Source organism: Poecilia mexicana, unplaced genomic scaffold (genome assembly GCF_051168715.1).
Source record: "Poecilia mexicana isolate PSO_F unplaced genomic scaffold, ASM5116871v1 scaffold_2, whole genome shotgun sequence".
In the NCBI taxonomy this organism is placed as follows: Eukaryota; Metazoa; Chordata; class Actinopteri; order Cyprinodontiformes; family Poeciliidae; genus Poecilia; species Poecilia mexicana.
The window spans coordinates 42,929,059-42,956,723 of record NW_028263371.1 but is presented as its reverse complement, the minus strand read 5'-3'; the positions used below and the strand labels follow the sequence as shown (position 1 = coordinate 42,956,723).

At 40.5% G+C, this 27,665-nt stretch overlaps 1 protein-coding gene across 3 annotated transcripts in view; it reads right to left on the bottom strand.

The window, feature by feature from the left end:
• Positions 1–277: 277 nt before the first annotated feature.
• The window catches only part of LOC106926438 (FERM, ARHGEF and pleckstrin domain-containing protein 1-like), a 62,746-nt gene continuing 35,358 nt past the window's right edge, over positions 278–27,665 (bottom strand). For 2 of the 3 annotated variants that reach the window (XM_088001143.1, XM_088001147.1), the window contains exons 3-26: positions 24,188–24,292; positions 24,058–24,100; positions 23,858–23,936; positions 21,470–21,567; positions 20,966–21,080; positions 19,219–19,366; positions 19,005–19,100; positions 18,766–18,929; positions 18,584–18,652; positions 18,402–18,495; positions 16,590–16,806; positions 12,126–12,304; positions 11,368–11,457; positions 9,802–9,935; positions 8,059–8,140; positions 7,736–7,973; positions 7,324–7,646; positions 6,985–7,074; positions 6,683–6,765; positions 5,424–5,536; positions 5,024–5,187; positions 1,748–1,855; positions 1,094–1,245; positions 278–1,016 (exon numbers count right to left, since the gene is read on the bottom strand). In XM_088001143.1, coding sequence (XP_087857269.1) covers positions 935–1,016; positions 1,094–1,245; positions 1,748–1,855; positions 5,024–5,187; positions 5,424–5,536; positions 6,683–6,765; positions 6,985–7,074; positions 7,324–7,646; positions 7,736–7,973; positions 8,059–8,140; positions 9,802–9,935; positions 11,368–11,457; positions 12,126–12,304; positions 16,590–16,806; positions 18,402–18,495; positions 18,584–18,652; positions 18,766–18,929; positions 19,005–19,100; positions 19,219–19,366; positions 20,966–21,080; positions 21,470–21,567; positions 23,858–23,936; positions 24,058–24,100; positions 24,188–24,292 — 3,066 coding nt within the window. In that variant the 3' untranslated portion in view covers positions 278–934. The remainder of the gene's footprint in view (positions 1,017–1,093; positions 1,246–1,747; positions 1,856–5,023; positions 5,188–5,423; positions 5,537–6,682; positions 6,766–6,984; positions 7,075–7,323; positions 7,647–7,735; positions 7,974–8,058; positions 8,141–9,801; positions 9,936–11,367; positions 11,458–12,125; positions 12,305–16,589; positions 16,807–18,401; positions 18,496–18,583; positions 18,653–18,765; positions 18,930–19,004; positions 19,101–19,218; positions 19,367–20,965; positions 21,081–21,469; positions 21,568–23,857; positions 23,937–24,057; positions 24,101–24,187; positions 24,293–27,665) is intronic. The other variant, XM_088001152.1, reaches the window with a different exon arrangement.

Below are 27,665 nucleotides of genomic sequence, written 5' to 3'. Positions count from 1 at the left end.
CAGAAACTTCCAAGCTGAATCATAATTTTTCCATTCCATAACACTTAGTTGCATATCTTCACTCATTCAGGACCATAACAACACCTGTACGCAGGAGTCAGGATGACGAATGGTTTTGATCTGAAAGTTTTGACTTTGTTTCTCTTTCACACACACAATCCTTACAGCTTTCAGTTCCACATTCCCTCAAAATGCAGCAATTATGAACAGACATCATCGTGTCCCATCCAGCTGAATAACTCCAGGGTTTAAAAAAAAATACTCAGTTTCCATAGAATGAAGATCAGCAAGTAGAAGAATGACTTTATTTAAGACAGCATTTGTGATGATGGCAGCTACCACTGGTAGTAAAATAATTTTATGCTTTCATCCATTTCTTCAACAACAATGTTGTGCTGGGCCAGCTGGGAGCAGAGCTTTTACAGTTAAAGGGTGGTCTGTTTCTTATGAGCAGACAGGGGGACCCATCCTACTCCTTAAAAAGTCCCTGACGTTGCTACAAACCAATTTGGCACTGACAATGCAGCTCAGAACTTTCAAGCTCAAAACAAAACTGACAACGCTGGGAGAAGTTTTACCGCCTAAGAAAGAGTCTACATCACGTGTTCCCGCTGCAAAAATGACAAAATGTAAAACCAGAGTCTGGAAAGTGATTCAGACCGTTAGAAAAGCTGTATAAAATGACATCCGTTAAAAAGAGGTTTTAGAGTTGGAGAATAAAAACGCAGTCTCTGATGCAGTCTAAACCAGCGGACGTGTCACCATTTAAAGCATTAAAAAGTAAAGAGCACAAAGTGTGCATGTACACATGTATAAATGTCCCAGATGTGTAGAGAAGGAAAGCAAAGTGTCGCTGAGGGACGGGGCAGGACGAGACGGGCAGATGCCACCCATATGTGATACGGGGGGGAAAAAAAAATCAACTCCGACTGAATCAGTGAGGGTGGGGATCTTTGCTGTTCAGGAGGCGGGCCTGGCTGGAGGAGACCGTAGCACTGCGAATGACCTCCATCCACCTGCCAGCGAATTAGGACTTATTAGAGAAACGAATCAAACACTAAGGATGAATTTTAAAAAAAGAGTACAGAGTTACCTCTCAAAAGTGTATTCACTTTCCGATCTGAAGTAGTACACATGAGACTTAAAATGTAGCTTGAAGACGTAGTCCTTGTGAATGTTTTCATTTTCAGCGGGAACAGTGACCGAGTATCCCAGCAGAGGGAGGCTGGCCAAAGGATAATCATCCTGTGGGAAGATTCCATAGAAAGAATTTCAAAATGTACTTTTTTAGGTTGGTTAAAAGCAAACAAACAACAGCTTTGTTTTGGAAATATAAATACAAAGTTTGCAATAAACCCATTGCAAATACTTCTACAGTGGCCAGATTATATAGAGGCTGCAAAACCTGGAGACTGTAAGGTGGATAAAAAAGGGAATACCCTTTGGAAACACCAATACCTTTTTCAGACCTGGGAATTGAATTCAATTCCATGTTCTCCGTAGTTTTCTGGTCTGCAAAGTGACCCTGACTAAACTCAGGTCAAATGTTGTTCCCCAACACTTTTTTTTGTGTCAGGGAAGCAAGAATAAAAATCCTGCACGGGAACATGTGTTCGCAGCTAACATGGCACCTCTATCTGATATTCTGCACCGAGATGTGATGCTGGAGGAGGGGGAAACGGCAGGAGAGAGAGAGAAGTGGAAGGGTTCACTGTGCAAACAGCATTGACCTGTGTTTGTTAGTCACCTGGTGAGATTTGTAGAAAAACAGACTGAAGTTGGTGAAGACCACCCACAGCTTCTGCCACCCGTTGCTGTTCTTGAACTTTCGCAGCAGGTTTCCCGACAGCTGATTCTGGTCAAAACAGGACAGGAACATGTTTAATTAGGAAGTGACACGACGACACCGGTCAACAAAAAAATATGAAGAAAAAGTCACATTTAAGCTAATTCGAAACATGTGTACAAGAAATAAACCTGTTGTTGGTTAAATAGTGCTGTTTCCTCATATTCTATGTAATCCTTTCTCAATCTTTTCTGCCAAAACCAAATAAAAATCAAAACAGTCCTAACACATAAGGTAGCTTCTTATTTCTTTCTCTTTTCCATAGCAGATTTTTACAGTGCATTTGGTCTTAATTTAAATAATTGAACTATTTTAATAATACGGCTGTAACAAAACAACATGTAGAACAAAGGGTAAGCTCTGGTTACTTTCAAGATACACTGTAAACTACCTAGATAAAAATGTCATGGTTCTGTAAATCACCCCTTTTAGATTTGATCTTATTTGCTACATAAATAACCTACTTGTTTAGTCAAACTCCTACTTTTCTTGAAAGGAATAAAGACATTTTACATTTTTTGTTTTAGAAAATAATTGAGGCACAGAAATAGAAGTCTTTTTGGGAAATGTTTCATATTTAAAAGAGCCTAACAACTGCATGTCTTGTTAGAAATAAACTGGATCTCTACTATATTTTATTAGACGTGACATGGCTGGTAGAAAACAAGAACTGAAGTTGGAAAAAGAAAAGACATTTTCTACATAAGTCTATTGAGTGCTTATTTTCTTTAGACTGGGGCAGGATATGAGATATTTTAGCTAACTTCAATATTTTTTAATCCGTTCAATTCATTAGTCAAACAAGCTATTCATTTTTCATATTATAGACAGCTGTTTTCCTTAATAAATAAAATAATCATTAGAAATGCATCTGAAATTATTTGAATCTTTTAAGTGTAAGATAAAAACCTTATCTAATGTATTCATCTGAATACAGGCGAACACTCCCCATATTCGTCCTGACATGTAATATTTTCCACTCTTAAATCTGTTATTCCCCTATGTCACACTTCAACGCCTGATCTGTTTTTTTAGGGTTGGAGAAAAAAAAAAAAACACAGGTTGACTCAACTCTGTGATGATTCTGAAAGAAAAGCAAACGTGTAAAACTTGGAAAAACATTTTGTCGGCACCTCAAGCACACAAACAGGTGCCTTTCCTGTCTGCCTGGCTCTTTTACCTCTAGACTCCTGCAGGATTCGCTAAAGGAGAGGCTCTGAACTCGGTACCAGCAGATAACAGACAGAGGCACAGGTCCCTGGCCATTCGGGGCCTTTTTGTCCCTGACTGGACTAGGCTCCTCTATCACGGAGGAATGCACAGATGTGAGAGAGAGAAACAGACAGAGAGGGCGGGAGGGACAGAAACACAGAAACTGAGTAGGTTACACATAAGCATGCAGTGGCAGGGGTTAACACCAAGGCAGACAGTGTGTCCAGGCAAAGCTGTGAAGAGGACATTGTTACGACGACAGAGGGAGAGCAGAACTGGTGCAGGACACTACCTCACAAATCAAGATCCTTTCTGTTAATGTAGGACAAGAACATTCAACAAACCAACATAGTGCTTTCAGTTAGAGACAGTCAGAGATATTATGTTCAAGAAGGAGCAAGAAAGCAAGTAGAGCAGCAGCTCCGAGTTTAGATCCGGACATCACACTGAGCGCTCTTTGCCACATGAGGGAAAAGTTCAAACGGCAACCTTGCTGACTGCACATGATGATCGACATTAAAGTCATTTAAAAATACCTAAGCAACTCTTAGCGTGTTAAGTCTAAATGCACATTTTTCACCAGAGAGAATATTTCAGATAACTGGGTTGTAAATAAAAAGTTTTTTTTTAAATGTGGAAAATTTGGCATCTGCAGTTGTTTTGGTGAGTACACAAAGAGAAAATGTTTAAAATCCATAAAGTGAAAACGATTGTTTTCCTTAAAATATTTCAAAATTGGTTCTTATATGGGAGTATGTATGCCTCTGACTTTTGTCACTTCTGTGATGCACCAACACAAAGAGCATAATGGTGAAGGGAAGGAAAAGGTAAAATCGTTTGTTTTTGTTGTTGTTGTTTATTAAATAAATATCTGGAAAGTGTGGGGTGTATTTAAATTCAAAAACCCACCACTCTGATACTCCCAAATAGTATTTCTATTTTTTTTTAATCCAAAAATAGAAATACTGTGACACACCTGAAAAGGTACTAAGGCATGTCTGTCCACTTGAAGTTTTTTGGCCTCCATCCAAAAGGTTTTGTGTGGTGGAAAACTAATCCAGCAGATCACCTTGAGCACACCACCTCGGTGGTGGCAGAAGAATGCTGTGGGGGTGGTTTTCTTATTCTGGGAGAGGGAATCTAAACACAGGGAAATAACGGAAGAAAACCTGCTAGAGCCTGCAAAAAATTCAAACTGGTGTAGACGTTCCACTTTCAGCAGCAGGAACAACACAAAACGTGCAACCAGAGCTGCAATGGAGAAGTTCAGACCGAGAACCCAAATCCATTTGGGAATCTTTGGCGAGACTTGAAAGGCACTTTTACAGAAGCTCTTTATCCAATCTGACTGATAAAAGTACGTCAGTCAAATTGGATAGAGTTTCTGTAAAAGTAAATTGAAAGTAAATTGAAAAAAACAAACAAAAACAAAAAAAACACCAGTATCTTGAAATTGAAAACATAGATCCATTTCCTTTCCATCTCAAAACTATGCTGCACTTTGTGTCGGTATATTAATTAAAATCACAAAACAAGACAGTTGGGTTTTTGATTGTAACCAAATGTGAAAATGTTTGTTCAGTAAGGTACAGTGTGTCATATTTTAATTAAAAAAAAATAAATCATAAAATATATATAAAAAATGGGTAATTTGTTTGTGTGTTTTTAAAGTTGCTGACGTTCTACGTTGAACTTCCCACCATTTTTTTTTCTACAAAATAATTTTTTGTTTTCAAAAAATTACTGAAGTGAAATTTCCTGTTGGTTCTTGATAGCTAATTGTTTAATCCAAGGAAACAGGTTAATTCCAGAGGAGCACAGAAGGACACTGTTCCAAGTGAGAGACCAGAATCAATCCAGATATACAGCACAGACTGGGAAACAGAGGAAGAAAACAGCAGGACAGCAGGAAGAGGAGGAGGAGAAGAAAAAGGAGGAAGGGCATGTCTGAGCTTTGGCCGATACCTCCACAGCTATGCTAAAGTCCACCATGGACACACTGGTGCTCCTGTGCCAGCACACGTGCACCATGGTATTGCCACGGTGAGGTGCGGGCTTCTCCAGCGACGTATTTAAAGCTGACGTGTCGTCCTCGGACTCTGCCTCCGCCGAGGAGTCCTCCGGGCATTCTGGGAAAGTCAGGAGGTGGTTAGAGCTGGACAAGGAGCGGGAGGGTTGGTGAGGGGAGAGAGGAGCTTAAACACAGACAGCGTCAGATCATCCTGAAATCAACATGGACCCGGGGTCTCAGCTGTTCTGCTCACCTACCGTTTCTTTCTCACAGCAAAACGTTCACAAATGTCAATGTCCGAGCACAAATATCGTAATAGTTCAATACGTTTTCTTTGTTCATCCTCCAACTTACTGTTATCAGTCAGCGTGCAGGTCAGCACGTCCGACGTGGGACCGTTGCTGGTCTTTGCCGTCTCTATCGCCATCTTGATGTCCTGCATCCACTTCTCCATCTCTGTCAGTGAACTAGGTAACAAATGGAGGGAAAGCAGGAACATGTCACTCTGCCTCGAGGCTACAAACAGTTCTGCTAACAGCAGCAGCACAGGAACGACGTGTGTTCTTCATTCAGCCTTTCTGGGAAATATTCACTTCAAACTCTGCCCCACTGTGACACCAGCACAGGATGGAAACTGGATAGATCCAATCAATTCATTGAAGTAAAAATGGTTTTAAATAAACTGATATGTACCTTTCACCAGCCAGCAGATTAGACAAGATGGCTGCTCAAGGAGGTGTTGAGAAGCTCAAACTAATGTAAGACGGCAAATAGATGAGCTGTTAAAATAGATAACGTGGAAGAGAAGTGGGCACACGTGAATGCAGCTGGATTTACATTTGGATTCATCTTCTGATGAAAACGACTAAATGGACGCTGAAATTACATTTTTGATCTGCGTGAAATATGTGTAATCACAGCACAGATTTATAACAGAAATATAAATCTGGCTTCAGAGAGGCTGAAGAAACACAAAACAAATAAAGTGAAAATTATGTTACAGTTGATTTTAAGAGCACATTTCAGCAACAAGGCAGTTCAAACTGCTTCACATAATGAAAACATAACACAATAATCAGTTATGAAACAATTTGTAAACCCTTAGTACATGCAGGATTTACGAAGGAGGCAAACACAGACATCCTTCTCCCTGGTAGCACCTCACTGCTCGTTCCTTCGGGATCGTAATTTGCTACGAATCCAGACAGGATAAATAATCCCTCCAGGAAGTTCTGGGGATGTTCAGGACTACATCCCCAGTGGAACGTGTCCAAGAGAAGGCATCCTGATTACATGCCAGTGCTTCCTTATCTGCACTCCTTTTGGTACAAAGTGGCTGTGGCTGTACTCCAGACTCCAGTCCATAGAGCTTCTTACCCTTGATGGGTGAGCTAAGAACCTCTATGGAGGAAGCTCAATTTTAGCTGCTTGTATCCACGATCTTTGTTTTTTTTTTTTCTCATGACCATAGGTGAAAGATCTGCTGTTTTGAATCAGCTCAACACACCAAACCCATTTTCCACATTCCCCCGATGCTATTGTTTTACTATTCCTATCACTTGCGCAACTAGTTTAATACATTTAAAGAACAGGGCAGCTACTTTCTTATTTACCTTGCTGCTACCACCACCGACTGTCCCTGTCCAACCAGGGTGAAGGCGTGAGGCACACCCCACTCCTCCTCGCTCTCTCTGATCTGGAGGAGCACAAAGAAAGCAGAACAAGACATTAAAGAGCTCCAAAAAATCTGGGACAGCAGGCAACAAAAATAGACAGAGTGGGAGAGGAGCAAGGAGAGAGGATGAAAAGGAAATGTACGTTCTGGTTGTCCTGACAGTGTGTGTATTTTCAGAGGGAAACGGGCGCAGCTCCTCTTGTAGTAATGACAAACTGGTGACAGCCAGTCAGCACTTACTGTCATGCCACGGAGAGGCAGCTGCCCGTGCACTTTGAACTGATTGGTCGGTGTCATCCCTCGACTCGTGTACAAAATGACGTCATTAAACTGCCGCCAAGGAAACAAGAGAGGGGGACAGAGAGAGAAATAAAAACCATTAGAGTATTATATAACTAATCTGTGCATGTTTTTAAGGCGTTGAACTGGACATGTGTTGCGTGTTTGTGGCGCCGAAGCTGCCAAACCCCACCTGGATAACGCAAAGCAGGAACAGATGAAAGCATCGTTTCATTCTGCTGAGATCACTCAGCTAAATAATTGGATTAGTGTTAGGAGCTGAAGAAAGATGAACGTTACCAGAAAAAACATTCGCTGCTGAAGGCCTTTTCCGGACAGTTTGCTAAGGCAGCCTAACCTGATGAACTCCTGAAAAAGACAAAAATAATAATAATAATAATAATAATAATAATAATAATAATAATGAAATACTAGGTGTGTGCATGTCTTAAAAGCTGGGCAAATAATTTTCCTGTTATAATTCAGACTCACTCGACCAGAAACCACAAGATTGTCAACACCGAGCAAATCCTTCTGTAGCTCCAGCAGCGTCTGGAGGTTCTCCATCTTGATTAGACTCCCCTGGAGCTGGTCCACCACCTCAGAAACATCTGCCAGAGCAGCTGGAGAACAACGACGCATATCACGTGGCTGCTAGATTAAACCAGGAAAAAAAAAAAATGCTGAATGAGTCTCTGAAAGCTCTGGTCACCTCTGCAGTCCCTGAAGTCCTCATGAGTGGCTGGGTAGTGTTTGCACAGGCGCTCCAGGATCTGCTTGTAGTGGATGAGGCGGTGGAGAGGTCGCAGGACGAAGACATTCAGGGGGATGTAGCACACTTTTTGCAGCTCGAAGTCTCTGCATAAATTTTCCACCCTACGGGACGCTTTGCACGCCTTCTCCAGCTCGAGGAGGATGTCAGAGTGCTTGTGCATGTTTGTTGTCAGAGGCTGCAAGGCATGAAGTGTGATACATGAGGATGATAACACTGCTGGTTTCCAAAAGCAACGACGTTAACCTGAGGTCAGGAGTCACCTTCAAAGCTTGAAGGTTTTTCAGCATCACATCTCCAATGCGCTGGTAGTCTCCTTTAATGTGTGCATTGGAACGTCCTTCCCTACGCAACAGTGCATAAAATAGTTTTGCAGTTTCACGAAAACACAAGAACGTCAGGCAAGATTTAAAGCTAAAGAACAAATATTTCATTGATTTATTTATTTTTTCTATCTTTTGAAACTAACTTTTCCTTTGATGTACAGATTGAGCACTGACATTTTTTGCCATGTCGCAACCACAAATTTCAAAACGGGGGGGGGGATGATGTATGGTTTTCAAATTTAACAAATAAAAGTTTGACAAGTGTGACATGTATTTTTATCCAAGTCCCCTGAGTCTATTTGAATGTTTGTTACAGGTCCTGCTGGAAGGTAGACCTCAACCGCAGCCTGAAGTCTTTTGCCTCTTCAAGGATTCTTTGCCTTCCTATCAACTCTGACTAGCTGCCATGTTACCGACGAACAAAAGCATTCCCAGAGGATGATTCTGCCGTCACCATGTTTCAGTACAGAGATGGCATGTTCATGCTAATATCTAATGTGCCGGATTAGATATTAGCACATGTAGCGTTTTGCATGCAAACTTAAAAGATTGATTTCAATCTCATCTGACCAAAATATCTTCTTCTCTGTGTTTTCTGTTTCTTAAATGATTCACAACAAAGTTGACTCTTTAATCTGACCCTTCTAACCTGCCTTTTGTGTTTCTTGGTAAAACCGTCTGCCATTTACTCTTCACATCAAAAGAATTCGGTACTTTTTGTTGATCTATGACATCAAATACGCAGAAAATGTTTAATTTGTGGCTCTAAATGTGAAATATAAAAAAGTGCCATTTAACATATATTTTATTAAGTTAACTTCACCTCCAATATACAAGAATACATGTTATTAATATTAATGTGGGCAGGTAGCAGAACATTAATCAACTGTACCACAAAAAAATTGTAGATTTTAACTCGATTTATTCAAATATGATTCCCAGTACAGCTACAAAAGGGAAAACCAAGAAAATTTGGTGTTCCACCAGCAGGTGTCTCCCTTGAGCATGAAATCACCCACACAGGATTGTGGGCTATTAGTGATCTAAATACTGTACTCAGTAAGGTTATTCATTATTTTTACTAAATATAATTGTGTTTAAAAGACATCCTGCTTCATCTATACCAGACAGATTCCCTATGACTTTCACAACAGTTTCACCTTTATATTTGAATAGGCAAAGCCAAGAGCAAAAGACATTATGTAGGCCAAGGAGATTTGCATTCACGTCTGACTGTAGTTCTTATCAGTGGAGTAAAGTGCGCTATCACTTTAAGCTTTCATGTGAAGTTCTAGCATCTGACCATCACCAGTAAACGCCTGCAAACTGTAACAGCTTGACTGTGTTTATGCTTCACAGTCTCCATGTGGGGTTGTGTGTGTGTGTGTGTGTGTGTGTGTGTGTGTGTGTGTGGGTGTGTGTGTGTGTGTGTGTGTGTGTGTGTGCCCAATAAAGCACAGCATCATTAGAGCACATCAGACAGCACAAACCCACAGGAAAGCACAGGCCAGTATTTTTGGAGCAATGGAGATGGTAGCTGCTTGGGTTGCTACCTTTTCAAAAAAAAATAAAAAATAAAAAAATAGAAACAAATTCTGATAAATTGAACCAAATCCAAACTGCATTCTGAAGCCTTCAAATAAGATCTTGGGTGTAGTTTAAAAGTGAAATGGGGCTCACCAAATAGCCAGCCTCTGCTCCACCTCCCTGAGGAAACCAGTGTGAAACTTGTGAAGCGGCTCAAAGGTGGAGAGGATGGTGTTCTTCAGGGAGTCAGGGGTCTCCTCGTCTTTTCCCACAACACTCTGGAAAGACTGGAAAACACATATTGCAAAGCAGATTAGCACATGGGAACAGACTTTACAGTCTCATTATTTAGATGAACTGTATCTTGAATAACTGAGCCTCAGGTATTTCATCACAGAGGTTGACTCCCCACTATCAGATTCAAGTAGGGACTCTAGTTGGGCTTCTGCAAACTGTTAATACCAATCTTTATGTATTACCATACTAATGTTAATTTTAATACGTTTACTTTACCGTCAGCATTCTAGTGTTATCATGCTCTATTAGCTCAATCAGGGTAGCAAGTCAAACTTTTGCTACGCATAAAAGCATACATGTATATCTCCAGCCTTTCCTCACTAATCTGATTAAGTTTCCACACAGCCTCATTCTCTATCACCAGTATAATAATTTGTTTATTCTGTTTAATTACTTCAGCTAATAATTTATCTAATATATTTCTGTAGTGCTTTTTTATCCATCCTCCTGATTTTCACTTCTGCAACTTGACTGAATCACAAGTGCTCTACAAATAAAGTTAGATGACAGAAACTTGCTTCCAGAATCCCCTTTATCTGTGTTCCTGTTGATGAACTTTAAGCTTTCGGACAACTTCTAAATCCTTCACTTGACTGAGGTTGAAAAGACGGATCAATAGTCATTCTTACTCAGTTGTTTCATTAGGACAGGTTGGTGGTAAAAGAAGCATGTTTTGTGTAGCAGAACGGGACTGAGAGCAGCTTCATTCAGAAGCTCTAATGGGAAAGGGAAATGGGCTGTTGGAAAAGTAAGTGTTTCTTTATAAGGGCTGAAGACAAAGCTCCAGCTGTTATTCAGATGACTTCACCCTCAACACCGACGCAACACCAAACAGCATGTGGGAGGGAGATAACAGCATGCAAACACATGAACATATACAGTTAAATGACTAAAAGAATTCAAGCTAAATAGGAAAGTCTCCAAAATGAGAAAAGCCACCATTTTCCTCATGTGATAAATCAGGCAACAAAAGACCATCCTCAATTACAGATGAAGAAGCAATACACACGTTTAATATCCTGTTTATCTGCCAGGTTTACTTTGAGACGGTATCAAACGAAGCCGGGTGTGCGCGCTTGCATCCAGCCAATAAAATCCGAGAGAATCGAATAAATCAGCGAGGCGTGCACAGAGGGAACACGCCGCTAAATCCAACATCCTCTTTAAACACAAACACAGTTTAGTATTCACCACCTCGTGTGACATGGATAAATGCATTTCGGAGCTCGGGAGTGGGGAATGAATAAAAAATGAAATCGCTTCTGCCAAAGTGTTTGTGTGTCACTGCCCATCTCTGTGATTTGGCGGTCGTGTTGCAACGAAGCTGCTAAGCCAGAACAATGAGAGTGCTTCTCCCCGAGCAGACGAGCGTATGGGGGAGACCAAGCAGCAGAGAGGCATGCCGACGTGTGGCCATCTTACCACAGTCACCACCTCCAGGTCCTTCAGATATGTCCTCTCTGTGGTCAGCAGCTCTTTGGCGATGAAATAGGCTCGATCAGTGGGAAACCTCTGGACAGCAAGCATAAGAGAAGATACTGAAAAGGTAGCAGCACCTGGTTTTAGTTACATTCATCAGGATATTTAGTACCTTGTGATTTGGGTAATAAGCACAGACTTCCATGTGTTTAATTCTGATTTCATGCAATTGACCAACACAAACCAGAGCCCGATTATGACATGAGAAGAAATAATGCATGGGTCTTACACTTGTTTTAAATAAAAATCTATAAACAAATGTTTTAATTTTAAATTCAGTCTTTTTTACTCTGATGCCTCCAAGTCCAATATGTAACTGTAAAGGTCAGAGTTAAATATGCAAAGAAGTTGTAAACAGAGGTGGGTTGTGAAACATATTTAGTTTTGAACATTTCATGAAGGCAACAGTTGTTCAACCAAAGTGGCAAGAGTGCACCGTGGCCGCAAACCTAGCAAGACATGGGTTTTAACAGCATTCATTAGAGGAGGAGCTGAGAGGCTCACAGTGACTCTGGAGGAGCTGCAGAGGTCCACAACTTAGGTGGAAGGCTATTGACATGAAAAACCAAAAGTGGTCACACTGCCAAACACCCTGAAAACACCATCCCAATGGCAAAGCGTCAGGTGGTTGGAATGCTTTTTTCTTTTTCTTTTTTTTTCAGGGACACTGATTTAAAGGTTTGAGAGCTTAGTTTACAAACCTTTCTCCGGACCTCATCTTCATCATCAGTGCGAATGCTGCAGGCGTCGTTGAGTAGCGGGCTGGTCAGAGGCGAAGGCTGACGGCCGTCGAGACTGTGGCTGCACAACTCCAGGGACTTCTGACCGTTCACCATCCCGTGGGGGTGTCCGGACGGCGGAGGGCTGTGGGAAGCCACACCTGTTGTGAAGCCACAGAAGAAGAAAAAAAAAAAAAATCCAGAGGGAGGAAGGAAAATGTCAGTTTGTGTTAATTTAAAAAGACAGGGACATAATTGAGCTGAGGAAAAGATTCTCTATTTAAATCATTTTAGCACAGACGGGTGCAATTTGCCACATTGTAGGAAGATAACCGAATTTGACATTTTAGTGGATTTTTTTTTACCATTTGAGGATAACATTTAAACCAAATCAGATGACGGAGTGCTAATGAAATCCAAGCTATTTAACAATCCACTGATGCTGAATCATAAAATGCAGTGAGGTAGAACTGGCAAGGGGGGTTTTGTTTAGCGAGAGCAAAGAAATAATAATAATAAAAAATAAAAAAAAATCAGTCATGACTCACTTTGAATTCACGACAGCCGTTTTACGCCACGTCAATAAAGGGACAAGCTGACACAAACAGCAGGCTGATCGAGAAGAACCACTTAACTACTGTCATCTGCTCCGACAACGTTCACTCAGCTTACTTACTATGTTGTGGCTGCAACACGCCCATCTCCCTCTCTGTCTCTCTCTGTGTCATCATCAGCAGGGATAAAACAGAACGCAAACTAGTTTAAGAACTACCACCTCGATAACATGACTCACACAAACAACATCTGCACCGATGGTACAGACGAGTGTGAAATAACAATTTCGCAAAAACTAGAGGATGAAAAGGATCTAATATCTACTACTGACACCAGACTTTACGAAAAACAAACACCAACGGCAATCAAGCACCAGAAAGGAATATGAAAAATCTGTCAAAAATAAATAAATAAATAAATACAAACTGATCTTGACCTGATTTCTGTCGGTTTTGGGTAATATTTTCACAGCCGCAGCTGAAAACATTACAGAGACAAGCACATGCAAATCAGTTTAAAGACTAATTTCACCATGTGACAGAGAGCCGTAAAAATGCTTTATATATTGTTTATTAGGTTGCTTTTAATAGCCTAGATTTACAGCCACGTCCTCCGATCACACGCTGCACACACAGGAAATGAACAGATAAATTACAGCAGAGTGAAAGATAGAGCAACATGTATATTACAGTACATACAGCAGAGGACATGCAGGTAGGACAGAACAGGATTGTGTGCATCAAGCCACCGACCTGGACTTTGAACACACCCTGAAGGACACCAGTGGTTGAAAACACACACAAACACACACGCACACAAACAAACAGAATCTTTCCCATACAGCTGGGACATGCAAAGATGAATGTTACATGGGTTAGTGTTCCTCATAATGTCCCTGGTTCTGCAGTGATCTGGTTGTTTACTCATGCTGCATCAGTTACGGGTATAAAAAGCAGGAAGCTAATCGAATCAAGCCTGCAGCGCTTTGCAAAGGCTTTAATATCCCTTGATATTTCCCAGATCGTGTCAAACCTTAACATATGTCAATGGATTTTATGTAACAGACTAACACGTAGTCAACTGATTGTGTGCATAGTTGTGAAGTGGAAGGAAAATGACAGTATTCGATTGAGGGTGTCGGAGTAAGAGCAACTGATTCTTGATTTTCTTTTGCAAAGAAAATGTAAAACCATGTCTCCCTTTTCCTTCCATTTCATTACGCACTACTTTGCATACTTGTGTACCTCATAAAATCACCATCTGTGTCTATGCCAGAGCTAAAAATATCAAGGAGCACCACAAAAAGCAGCCTGCTATGATGGATGAACCCAGAGGCTTTATACTTTGAGGTAATGTTGCCCTTAAAGTGTCTTTCACACAAACACAGACACTGCCAAGCTCTTGTTTCCCTGCTTTAAAATAATCTAATGGTGAGTCAGGTGATCAGGTCACTGCAGAAAAGGGAACCCACAGAATGAAAACCGTGCTTCCCCCTCCACACAGCAGAGAAATGCACAGAAGAGGAAAAAAGAAAAAGCTTCATGCAGACAGTGAACATTGGACACAAAAAAGGGAAAACAACACATGTGTAACATGGAGATTATTGCAAATTAAAAACCACGAGAAAAAAGACGCAAGTGCAAAAAAGTGCAGTGCCATTTTTGCAAACTCTACTTAGAGACTATTGCAAAAAAAAAAAAAATAGAATAAACATGCAAGACAATGAAAAATTATCTTACAGCACACATTTACATTCACCAAAACCTGATCAAGAAGCTGCTCGTCACATGCACATTACATCTATTTTACTTGTTGCTATGAGGTATGTTTAGCATATTGCTGACATTTCAATACAAGACAGGACTCAAACTATTTAAAGTTTGCTCCAGATTGGTAAGGAACAACTGACTCTGTAAACAAATGCTGAATACAGATCAACTGTATGCAGATATTTTTTGCAGGATGTCATTGAATTCTGTATCCGAGACAGAAAGATGACCTGTTAGATAGCTACAGATAAATGCCAATTCAGTCTTAACTGATGATGTACCAGACGGAATTTTAAGTCCTAAAAACAGAGTAATACAGTGCCTTGCGAAAGTGTTTAAACCTGTTAAATCTGTATATTTTGCAATGACAAAACCACAAACTTAATTTTATTTGAATTTTAGATGATGGACCAACAAAAAGCTGCACGTAAATTAGAAGCGGAAGGAAAAGGACATCTGGTTCCCGATATTTTTACAAATAAAAAGAGAATATTTAGGATTTAGTTGACTCGTGAGGTTGCATCAAATTTGAAGACAGACATCTGCCATACTTTTCACATTTATTCTTATTGAACCAATTCATTTATCAATTTGTGACTTTGACAGGCAGTTAGTTAGACTAGATTTTATCTAGGCGTATCAGAGGACGGGGGGTGGGGGGTGAAAACAAATGCATGTGTATCTTTTTTCAGATAGTATCTGTGAAAGAATATTGAGAACTCTGCATTGTTTGGCTTCCACTTCACAGTTTTGTACTACTTCATGTTGGTTCACAGCATGAAATCTCAGAAGATTTTGACATTAATGTGAAAAAGTTCAACGGTTATGAATCCTTTTGCAAGGCACTAAAAAAAGCCACAATAGCCAGTGCTTGATGGAAAACCGTAATGAGACATTCCATGTGATTATAGACAATAATAGACACATATCTTACTGACAGAGGTTTAAAGGCACTAAAAAGGCAGTTTTTTTTTTTTTGCAACTTTCTTAAAAGTCAACATTTTCGCCATTTATATGCCTTTCATTTTTTTCTGCGGTGCTCAATAGGTAACTACTCAGTGTGGCTACCTAACAAGGCAGGTGTGAGTGTCTGTTTTGGTATCCTAAAATAATTCAGAAACAAGTGAATCTTTGAAATGCAGAAGAAAACTTTCCTACACAACAAGGATTCCCAGAGACAAGCTTCAGACTCCCTTCTCAGGCTTGTTAATGTGTCAACAGCTGAAAATCTGTTCACCATCCTCATCACTAAAATTATGGCATCCATCCTCATCCTCTGCCTCCTCGTCCAGCTGGAGGCTCCCAAAGGAGAATTTGTTTCTCGGTATAGGAGCGCTAGCCTCCACCGTACTGTTGCTGCAGTTCCCTCTGTCCTCTCCCTCAGACTCGCTTGACTCTGACCCACTGGTGGTGGAGCCCTCACACATTTGCACGGCCTCCACGTGTTTGACTCCGACCTGTCCTAACCGTTTCTTTCCGGCCCGGAACCTCCCCGGTGCCGTGAGGCCGTTGGCCGTCATACGCCGCTCGAGAGCTGCCATGCGCTCGGCCCGTGACATAACCGGGCGTGAATCTGGCCCTGGTGGGGACGCACCCTGATGCGGGTCTGCACACGAGGCATGATGTACTTTTTGGAGATTGTGTAAGCGAGGCGATCGGCTCGGGTGGGGGGAGCATCTTGTGTCATTAAACAGGGGGGGCGTGTAGCCATTCTGCTCAGCGTGAGTGAGAGAAGGAGCTCGGTGGGTGGGTTTATTGGCAGGATTGGAGACAACACTCCTTGAGCCAAACGTATGTTGACCTGGGAGGGGGCTGCTGCTCTGCCTCTCTCTGTTATGGCCTCTGATTTCCCCCACTGTGCTGTAACCAGGACTAAGGTCAAACTTTGGACGCGACTGCGTGAGAGACCGATATGGCTCATGGTTCATGTTGAGCAAAGGAGACTCCCTGTACTGCGTCTTGCCCAGTAAATGCTCCTGCTGGGAACCTGAACCCCGACGCAAATTGAAGTCCTCACCATAACTCTGATTTGTTCTGCTGGCTTGCTCCCTTCCCATGTTCAACTCACTATCTACAAAACTCGTGGCTGAGCTGCTGCCTTTTGCAAACCAAGATGCTGGACCTTGGCTCAGATGTTCTGGGGACATCTGTCGTGTAGACCCTCTTGATTCCTCAGGCTTGGAAACGGACTCCTTTCTGTCTTCGTGGCCGTTTCTTTGATGGTTCGGGCTCATCTTTGAAGTCCGTGAAGCCGCTGGGTCTTCGGCACTGACGAGCACCGACTCCTTCCAGTGACGCCGAGGAGGAGAAGAAGAGGACAAGTCCTCGGGAACACCACTCTGAGAGAGTTGGAAAAAAAGAAAATAGTTTCAGAAATTATGTCATTAATAACAACTGGGGATTTTAAGTCCAATTCTTCCTTGCCTGAAAATATCCTGTTAGTTCAATTGCATGACTAAATACATTGCATGTACATTTAAGTGATCAAATAAAAAATTGCTGTTGCTAATTTAGCATCAGTCACAATGATATGTTATGATATTGAGAGGAAATAAAGAAGCAAAAATAAACACAACCAGTGAACATTTATGGTAACAAGCAGACTGGTGCGATTATGTTTAATGTGATAGACCAGCACAAAGTGGTGCAAAATGTCACTTTTTGAGTCTTGGCAGATTGTCAACTGGAGTTTCATACAAAAAGCAATATCAAAGATAATAAGTTTGTTGACATTTACTGAGTTGTTCCCATTTCCCCAAATTAATGCACAATTTTCCACAGCAGACTCAGACGCTCAACTCTCTGTTACCTTCAGAGTCGAGGAAAAACTGCCTTGATATAGTGAGTGCACCCATAAGAGCCTTAGCTACCTTTTTTGATAAAAAAGATGAAAGTAAAGTTATCGTAAGGAGGAATTTTTCTTGTGCAACAGATGAACAGGAAAGGATGTCGATAAGTCGGTATGTAAGCTGTGCAACAGGCACGTGTCCGCAAAGCCGACCTGAACACTCAGATGTTTATGTGGCATTTAAAAATGTCAATAACACTTCTACTTCCACAACAGCGAAGTTTGAACATGGTGCAGAGCAGATGTTATGCTAAATTATTAAAGTACCAGTTGCACCACTGCTTTTCTGTTCAGTACAACTGCACTGAGGGGCTAGATAAATGTGTAAGATTGAGTATTTGGGAAAAAAAGTAAAACATCTTCCACATTTTGATGTTAATAAACAATGTTAACTTAGCAAGCTAACAATTGTATTTGAAGAAAAGATGTGTCAAGATGAAACAAAACAGACAGGGTCCTGATTCTGTTTACCCCGACTGATCCTGACAAATATTGGCAAAAAAAAAAGAAAAAAAAAGGACTAAACTGAAACCACGGCAACCTACCAGTTTGATAATTACAAAGTAAAAGTTTAATAAAAATCACCCCAAGGAGGAAAAAAATAAATGCTTATTTTATTTTCCATTTTGAATAGAAATGGAAAATAGGGAAGCCTCCCTTTTTATTCATTTAATATTCCTAAAATGATGCACCGTTTCATTCTGCTTCACAGTTATGCACTGCTTTGTGTTGAACCATCACATAAAACCCCTTTGAAATTTACAGAAGTTTTTGGTTGACAAAAACGTGACAAAATGTGGGAAAAAAAAAGTGTGTGAAAAGTGTTGCAAAATAGTATTCAGCAGCTTCCACTTCTATTTATTTATGTTAAACAACAGACAGTCAGGCAGAGAACAATGAATTCATCCAACCCAACTATGGATCACTGGGGCTTTTGGTTAATATTTACTTCAAACCAAGCAAAAAAGTAAGTTTATAAGTTCATAGACAAAGTTCATGAATAACTAAAGAGGAATAACACAGGCATATCTATATAAAGCAACAAATAATCTTCTGAGTACATTTCTTATGCATAGAAAGACTGACTTCTGATGGCACTTCATGGTGGCGAGGAGAAGGCAGCGGCGACAGGCGACTGTTGTGTTGAACTCGACTGCTGTATCGGACCCGGCTGTGTTTCCTGGCAGATGGGATGATGTAGGTCAGTGTTTTACATCGTGAAAGTCTTTACTTGAACTCGGAATGTCCAGCATGTGTCTCGACTCTACCTTTCAAACGGGATCTTCTTGAACTCTGATTCCCTCACATAATCAATCACCTGCTTCTGTGTGCGACCGCTGCAGCATTAGCACATGAGAAATAATAATGAGTGTCGATACAAGGGCGGTAGTAGACTATTAGGAAAGCTAAATGCTTGCAGTCCTGACGAAGACAAAAAAAAAAACTCCACCTAAATCTGAAGGAAGATCCTCGTGTGAAGAGCATAGGCTTGGGTTTGGGTTTAGGTTCCTCAAAGAGGCGGAAGAAGGCGTGATATTCCACACAGATCTTCCAGAAGACTTTACAGCAATCCCTGCTGGCCATCAAAAACTCCAGCGTGTCCTGATAGGAGCTCTGAAAAAAAACATCGAGAAATAATTTACAACCCTGAAGCAGTTTGTGTTCTCCAAGTATGACGAAACATCATACATTTAGATCTGGCCTTAGCTTGATGAGGAAACGTTTTCGCTTGAAGCTCAACTTGCGTATTTTGGACCAGTTGAAGGCGTTGATCCTCGTGTGTGTCTAAGATGGTGAAAAATTAAGCGCCTTTTAAAAAACTTTTTTATTTTTGACAAAGTGAGAATAACTAAGAAACACAACCAGCAAATTGATGTTCACATTAATGTCTGTGTGAAGCTACCTGGAAGACCAAAACGCCGGTGTGCGCCACAGCCAGATTTAACTTCGAACCTTCCCGATCCTTGGCAGGGTGCAGCCGAATCCCGTAAAAATCCAGCTTGCGAGCAACCTCCAATAACTGAAAATCTGACTCTGCTGGTGACTGACCTCTACAACACACACATACATGTAAATATTTACAGCTGCTAACGTTTCATCTGTGTTTCTAAGGAGGGTGATACCTATCAAGCTCATTCAAAAGCATAATACTTCAGTCACAAAGGTATTGAAAAACACTGTAGAAGAAAATGCAAAAAGGAAACAGGCAGGTGACCAGAATCAGATAATCTAGAACTGCATCAATAAGACCAGTCTGGTTGCTGTAATGTCAATAATGTTTTTTTGTTTGTTTTGTAAATAAATAACTTTTTCAAGTAATACTCCTTTTACATTGTTTTATCGAATAAAAAATAAATAATTGAAACTTTTCCGATAAGGAAAAAACGTCTTAGTTAAATAAAAATAATTTTAAATCCAACTCTATCCGGGGTGTGACTAACGTTAGGCTTAAAAGTGTGTGTACATTACACTATACGTACAGGTCATACAAGTTCCTAGTGTTGAGTTTTTGAAGCACAAATTGTGGCTGGTGGAAGGAGCAGCAAACCTTAACTAACTTTCTTAATTCTCATTCGTAGATAAGCCTTCCTGTTTTCTGTGTGCCACTTAACAAGGGATTCAACTCAACATGGCACCTGGCCAGAGGAGCCACAGATATCGTTATCAGCTGTGGTAAAAACCGGCTCTCAGAAGCTGCAGCTTCAGAGAGCAGTGAAGCTTGTCTGAAGCTGCAGCGGCAGACCACTGAGTGCTCATGGCCCACTGTGACGTAGAGACCACTGAAGTGTTGGCAAAGCTTCTTCTTAAATAAGTTATGAGAAATACTTGATGGAGTGGCTGGATGGTGTGAGGAGATCTGGAAGGGTTCCAGTAATGTACTCCCAACGGCTTTAAACTAGATAGAATGAAAAAGTAGTCCGACAAAAAAAAAAAAAAAAAAAAAAAGCCAAGTTCAGATTCACTTCTCTCAAACTTCTGCATCAGTCATCTCTAAATAGAGTAAAAAACTGGGTTTCATCCCACTAACCCAACTAAAGACAGCTGTCTGTTTGCGTGTGTGTGCGTGTGTGTGTGTGTCACTTGGTGATCTAAAAGAAGCTTATAATCTCCTTTTGCTTCATGTTTTACTTCATCAGGGAAAGAGAAGCTGGTCAAAGTTGTGGAGAGGAAAACATGATAAAATCTTCTGCAGTTTAAAGACTGCCAAATCTGCAATGAGCTGGTATACATCAAAGTATATCCGTGCATTAGAGACAAAACTTGAAAATCATCCACATATGCTCTCCGTGAAAACTGACTGCGCTTGAGCTGTTTTGCACAGAAGAGGGCCAACAAAGTCTCTAAATGTGCAAATCTGGAAGACATAAAGCCCAAAAGACTTACATTAAGCTGTAAAACAAGTTATAAAAACCTGGCCAATGTAAGATTATATACTGTATGTTAAAGTGCTGTGTGTAGCACTCTGAGAAATAACCCATTCATTCAGTGGCTGCTTTCCTGAATGTGTCACTTGAGTAATAAAACAGCCCAGTGGGACAATAACAAAGCCTGCAACAACATTTCCTGTTCACAGCTGAGGAGAAAAATGTCTGTTCACCCACTGACCTTGTGTTATTATTTTAACCGTGGTTTAAAGATCACACACTCACATATGCTTTGAGTGAAACTCCATGATTTTGTCGATCAGGGGCATCTGATCTGGAATGTAGTTGTTGTTTAGCAGGTGTGAGCGGCAGTGGCTCTCGTCAAAGTCCCCAATCTCAGCTGAAACCGAAGGGAGAAAAAAAAAAAAAAAAAAGGACAAAAAATAAAGAAGTCAGCTTTAGAGTTGACGCCGCACGGGGAGAAACGCGCAAACGCGCTTCGATCGCAACAGGCTAAAGAAAGAGGTCCAGATATGACCGGCAAATGGAAATGAGTCGTTGCTCTGCTGCAGCTCTGCAAGATTACATTCAGACATTAGACTGAGGGGTCTCCATGGCAACACAAAGTTAATCAATTTGAAATGCTGCGCCGTGTGCAGCATGACAATGTTTGCTGATAAGCTGAAGATGAAAAGAGCAACAGTGTATCTATAAAAGACAGTTGTCAGATCTATCACTGCTTTGGTGGCTTGAGCCGAGCGCATGAAACTTGGCCCCTGTGAGCCTCACACTGGATGATGTGGGAGACCATCAGAGCCGCGCTGGTGTCGTTGCACGTCATGCGTCCACTGGAGAGATCCTGCTTGATCTGGAGGGCAAACAGGTACCTAGGCACAAAACACACACAAAAAAATCACTTTAACAAGTCTGCCGATGTGATTGAGGGTAAATATGAACACAAGATTGAATTTGGCACTTTAGGAATTTATCAGTAGAAAAAAGAAAAGTAAAACTGTTCAAAGAGACAAAGTGTTTTCTCAGGTCACATGGATCATAGAGTTGCACTCCCACTCATTTGTTGCTTTGTATTATAGGCAAAGAAAAAAAATGTACTAAAACTTTTTCATTGTTACAAAAACATACGAAGGTGAATTTAGTTTGTGCTGTCTAAGTAAATTAAGTTGTTTGTTGGGTTGTAGTTTTGAATTGATGCACGAATGCAAAAGTAATAAAACTAAAAACAGACTATATAGTACCGGTAATCAATAAATAAAAAAAATAAAAATCACCAAATACTGGCTTAACGTATACAACTGTCTCCTCCATGTCTTGTAATGGGATTACAATTGAACTAATAATCAAAAATATCTCGTATGAACTGCATTGGGTGCATTTAAACCCTTTGTTGCCAGAGTTTGTCTATCACTTCTTAAAATAAGATTTTAAAAAAATAAAAATTAACAGTGTTTTTGCCATCATGTAGATGCAAAATTAAGTACATTTGACATCTGAAAAAAGCATATATAATAAATATTTTTAGAGATATAATGCAAATAAACAATATCAGGCATAGTAACAAAATTTACAGTGTGTTTTATTGATGCTGATGTTGTTAAATAGGGCTCTGAAACTGAACTGTAACAAGTTTCTGCACAATCAATTCTGGTCCATTATCACAGCATTGTAAAGGCAACTGGATATTTTAAACTGACAACTGTATTTTGCTCAAAATCTGTTTGCTATGTAAAAAACTAAAACTTTTCCTTACTGGTCAGTCTTCCTTTGATCTTCTGTGGTCATGAGGCATGACTTATGACAGAAAAAAATATATATTCTTCAACACAAACAGCAGGCCCAGAATTTTCTGGAGGGACTAGATTTCAGTTCTGGTAAAGAGCTAAAGTGTGTTGCTGTGGGTATCCTTCCTGCCCAATGTTACGAAAGCGGAAGTCACAAGATTAAAGGATTAATACAGTTCTGGCTAATTTGTTGGTGCAACAAGAGGGCTTTCAAGATTATTGACTGGGAAGGGGAACCACAGTTTCAGATAATGTCTTAAAGTAGCAATGTTTTGGAACAAACATCAGCAAAAGCCTCATTGTTATCATTTCTGTCAGGAAATAAAAAGCAGGACAGCAACCAAGGTAGTTAAAACCTGACAAACTAATCAGCATGTGCACCACTGATCTTTTCAGAATGGATTTAATCTCAATCAGATCCCAAATATTGAGATCTTATTGAAGGAGAAAAGGAAGCAATATTCATGGAAATGAGCAGGTTTGCCCTAGAATCACAGCGAACTCCTGCCTAGTCGCTGTACAGAATTCGCCTCGTTACAAATTTTTCTGAAGCTTCACTCCAAATTATTTACTGAAAATTAGACTATTTGTGAAGTTTTTTGTAGAGCATGACTAAAATATCAGAAAATAAATTCAATTAGGAAAGCTAAAATATCTAGGCACAATGCTACTTGACATGCTATTGGCAAGAGTTCGCAAAAGAACTAATAATAGTACAACTAAAGTAGGCCATTACAAGCTTTTTTAGTGGGGGTCTCACGTATTTGCAGATTTTAGCTGTTCTTTTGACGTGTTGTTTTAATATTACAAAGGGTTGAAACAATTTTTAAGTTAAGATTATTGAACTGCAATACTCAGTTAATTCTGAAACAGAATAACAAATCAAGCAACAAAAAAAGTCTAAGATTAAAACTACTGAATGTGTATGTTTGAAACAAACTAGACACCAAACGCTCCAAATAATAGTAACATATCATATATTGATGAAAAAATAGTAAGTAGAAACAGCTTTCTAATATCTTTCTCATACGAACAATCAAGCGATTGTCTAAGCTTTCATCAGTTGAATGTCAATTTTTTTCTCTGTGCTCTCCTAAAAACATGCAGCACATCCGTATCTACAGAACACAAACCAGAAAATCATTAGCTCTACATCGCTAATCTCCAGAGGGCTAAACCAGCGAGATAGCAGCCATGACATTTGAATCCTATAACCTGAAGGGGGAATAAATCATCATGAAGTCAGGGCCCATGTTTCATGTATGCCTCAGTTACAGCAGAGGCTTTTCACACTGACATGTATACAAACGTACGTCTCTGTGCCAAGAAGAAGACAAACGCATCCCCTAGATAACGGGAGTAAAGAGGATCCGCTCACCTCGTCAGCTCCTCCAGCAGCTGCGCATGGTCAGGGGGGAAAAACTTCACACTGAACCTCAGGGTTGTGTTTTTCGGTCCTGCGTGGAACAGGTTCATTAATAAAAGAACATTTGCATTTTAAAAGGAGATTATGCCGAGCAGTTACTCTCTTACAAGCTCCAGGAAGGACAAGGCTAAACAGCATACTGAAACACTTACGTCGAAGCTGCTTAATAATTGGTTTGATGTGGTCCAACCAAACCTGTGAAAGAACAGCAGAGGCTTGTTCAAGTACGAGTTGTTGAACAAATAATGTGAGCAATTTTGAGATGAGGCTGTATTTATTTACCATCATGCTTTTGTGGTTTTGAAACTCCAGGCCAAAGTAGTCGCCTTCAATCAGATTCATGTGGGAGCACACCAGGTCAAATAGCACCTTGCCCGACGCTTTTTGCTGTGGACAAAATCATGAAGGACAACACTAAACACAAAGCAGAAAAGGCAAGCATTTTTTCCCCCCTCTTTCAGTATTCTGCCTAGACACATTTAATGCATTTTATAAGCTTAAATACATCACATTGTTTCTTGACGACAAAATGAATCAATATGCCTTGATGCTAAACAGTCACAAAGTTTTGTTAGAGAACAGACAGCATTAGGAAGACCAAGAAACACTACAGAAGATAAGGGACAAACATTTGAAAAAGCTACAATTATTGTGTTATGAAACAATATTCCAAGCTGTGCTTAATTCAATATTTGAAACAAAACCCCTTACAAAACAACAACACATCCACTAAGATATGGTTGTACCCCTAAGCTGACGAGGCAAGCAAGGACAGCAATGAGCCAGCAGCCAAAAGGCCAATGGTAAATCTGGAGAAGCTGCAGAGATTCACAGCACAGGAGACTATTAGGTGTGCACTCTACAAATGTAGCCTTTATGGAGGAATGACAAGGAAAAATAACTTTTTGATTTTTCTAATAACTCCATAAGAAGCCCTGTTTGCACTTCAACATAAGCCATGTAAGGTATATATACATAGTAAGGCTCTCAGATCAAATGAAAACAAAACTGAACAAGTTGGTGTACTTGGAAAATGTGATGGAAGGATTGCACTATGTATCCCCATTCCCATTTAGTGGGTTTCCACAGAAAGAACTCTTGTTCTACGATTGGTTCAGCTCATATGCCTCTGAATGCTGATTTTTTTTTTTTTTTTTTTTTTTCCCCCCATGAGAACCAACTGCCGTTTCCATATATTTTGGGAACCAAACACGCATAATCAACAGGTGGCGTCAGACAACTCGGAAGAACAACAGAAGAAGAGCGTAATAGCAAAACAGACCTTGATGCCCTGGGTGTATTACAGAGGTTCCTTTATGTGCAGCAAAAGAGAATCCAAGCTGTCCAGCTGATGCGGAAAAGGTTTATTTGTGTTTGCTGCCGTGCTCGTTATTTCTTTGTGTGCAGTTTGACTGGCGCACAATGGGATGTCTCAGGTTTGCACTGAAACACCAGGTATTCCACAATGCCCAACTAGAACCAAACTAGACACTAGGGAATCTCGTTCTTGAGCAAACACGTGACACTGGTTCAAAATCATGCTCGAGAACTGGAATGGGCTCCAAACTGCATCGATGGAAAAGCCCTGTGAAACATGGTGGATGCAGTATTATGTTGTGGGCATGCTTCTCTTCAGGAAGGGGATGGGAAACTGGTCAAAATGATAGTAGGCTAGATGAAGGTTGCTAAAGACTTGAGAATGGGATTGAAGCTTATCTTCTAGCAAACGTCCAGACATGATGGAATGATTTATATTAAATCAGAATAATGTGTTAAACTGGCCTAGTAAAAGCTCAGATTTAAATCCAACACAGAATTTGTGGTGAGACTTAATGAGTTTCACTTATTTTTTTTATTTTTATTTTTTTGAATGGGCAGAAATAGTACAGTCTAAAAGTGTGAAGCTGGTAGAGAAATGCTGCAAAAGAGCTGCAGAATAAACTGCATTGACAGATGGTTTTCAATGAAGTTGCGTTGAAGAAAAATGCCCAATAAACTTTTCAGAACCATCTACCATTTCACTACCTTGTGCATAATCTTGTCTATCCTTGTTCTACTGCATAAAATCCTTAAAAAAATCTTTAAAAATCCTCAAAATGTTTGTGGCTGTAACACACCATTTTAGAAACACAAAATGGGTGTGAAATACTTACAATGCCCTATTAGTTAATCATTATATACCAATTTTCTGTTAATAATGTGTCACTTTCTGTGTCACAAATGTTTCTTTTGGCCTTTCTGCTTCCATGCTAGTGTTCAAAGAGCCTGCCACGACTAAGTTTCCATCATGCATGTTGCAGCCAAAGGGGCTGGGTTGAACCTCGTCTTTGATCTGGATTTTCAGTGTCGCTGCTGCTGCTGCTGACGGCCCAGCAGCCTTTGAGGTGGAAATCATATCGGGGTGGGATAAAAAGTTCCCCTGACCACCTCAGTCTTCCCTCAAACACCACAGCAACTTAACTGCACACTTTTGGGCACTGCGAGAAACACACAAACCTCAAAAATCTACCTCAATCAAACTGAGAAACATTCCCACATGGGGTCACATTGGTGTCAGGGATTTTTCCCAACAGATTTCTGTTACAGACACTCAGACACGGCTTGACTCACAGGCACACACACAACAGGAACACGTCTGCCTGGCTGCTTCCTCGTGACTGGTCTGCACCAGCGCACAGCATATCTCAGCTACAGAATGTGAGTGTTTGTAGTAGGAGCCCCTCCTGGCTTGATACCGATTCAGAGTGGTGCCTTAGTACGTTTCAAGAAAGGCGCTCTTACATGAAAGGACAGGGACATGTTGAGGTGCATGCTAGGACACGAATGTCTCTGGTGCAGCTAAAGGGAGTTGTCGAATTTTAAATTTAAATGACGCTGCCTGTGTTCCTCCAAATGCGTAAAGAATAAAAACTTAAGCTCTGTCAGCTTAGTCAAAGTGATTACACATCCTCATGTAAATGGAAAACCTTCCCCCAAACGAGACAATCTACCACTTTACACAGGGAGTTTTCTACTACTGAGAGCCAGCTGTTTGCATATGGTGACAGAACCAGTGAGGGTGATGGTAGAGAAAGAGGTCACCAGTCCAAACATACATAGATACACGCATTATTTAATGTCCTGAGAGAATGCCGTGTGTAAAAGGCAAAACATAGCCAGAATGAATTCAATGTTTCTTTCATTCATTGCAGTTAAACCCAGCATAGAAAAGCCATCAGCCTCTCTTTGAGGCTCTTGTGTCCAGCCATGTAATTGTGCCATTGTTGATAAAGAGGCCACACTCTGTGCAGAGACAGGTTGGGCAGAGGCTGATTAAAGCTGACCAGCACTTGATTAAATGCAGCTTTTTGCATGCAGGAGTCATGTCACCGCAAAGGACAACACAAAAACATTGTTAATGACGCACCAGTCCCTAAGAGTGATGTGTGCGTTGTTGCTTATCCAGCAAGAATAAACGCACCGTCAATACATCTTAAGGGGGCGGTGTAACATATTTTCCAGCTACGTAGTGCCGTTTTATGGCACAATTCAGCAACTCTGTTACCTTCAGTTGTCATGAAGCTGCTGTATAAATCAAACATAACTTAAAAGAGATTTGACTTTGCTTTTCAATTGCCTTTAAATTGGACTCCGTCTCTTTAAGAAGCTCCTGCTCTTTCCAACATTCACTCTTCGGCACATCTTCACAACAATGCTGCTCCATGATGCTGTTTACAACCGTACTTATGAGCGCTGAAAAGTAGTTCATGTCTTAAGCTCA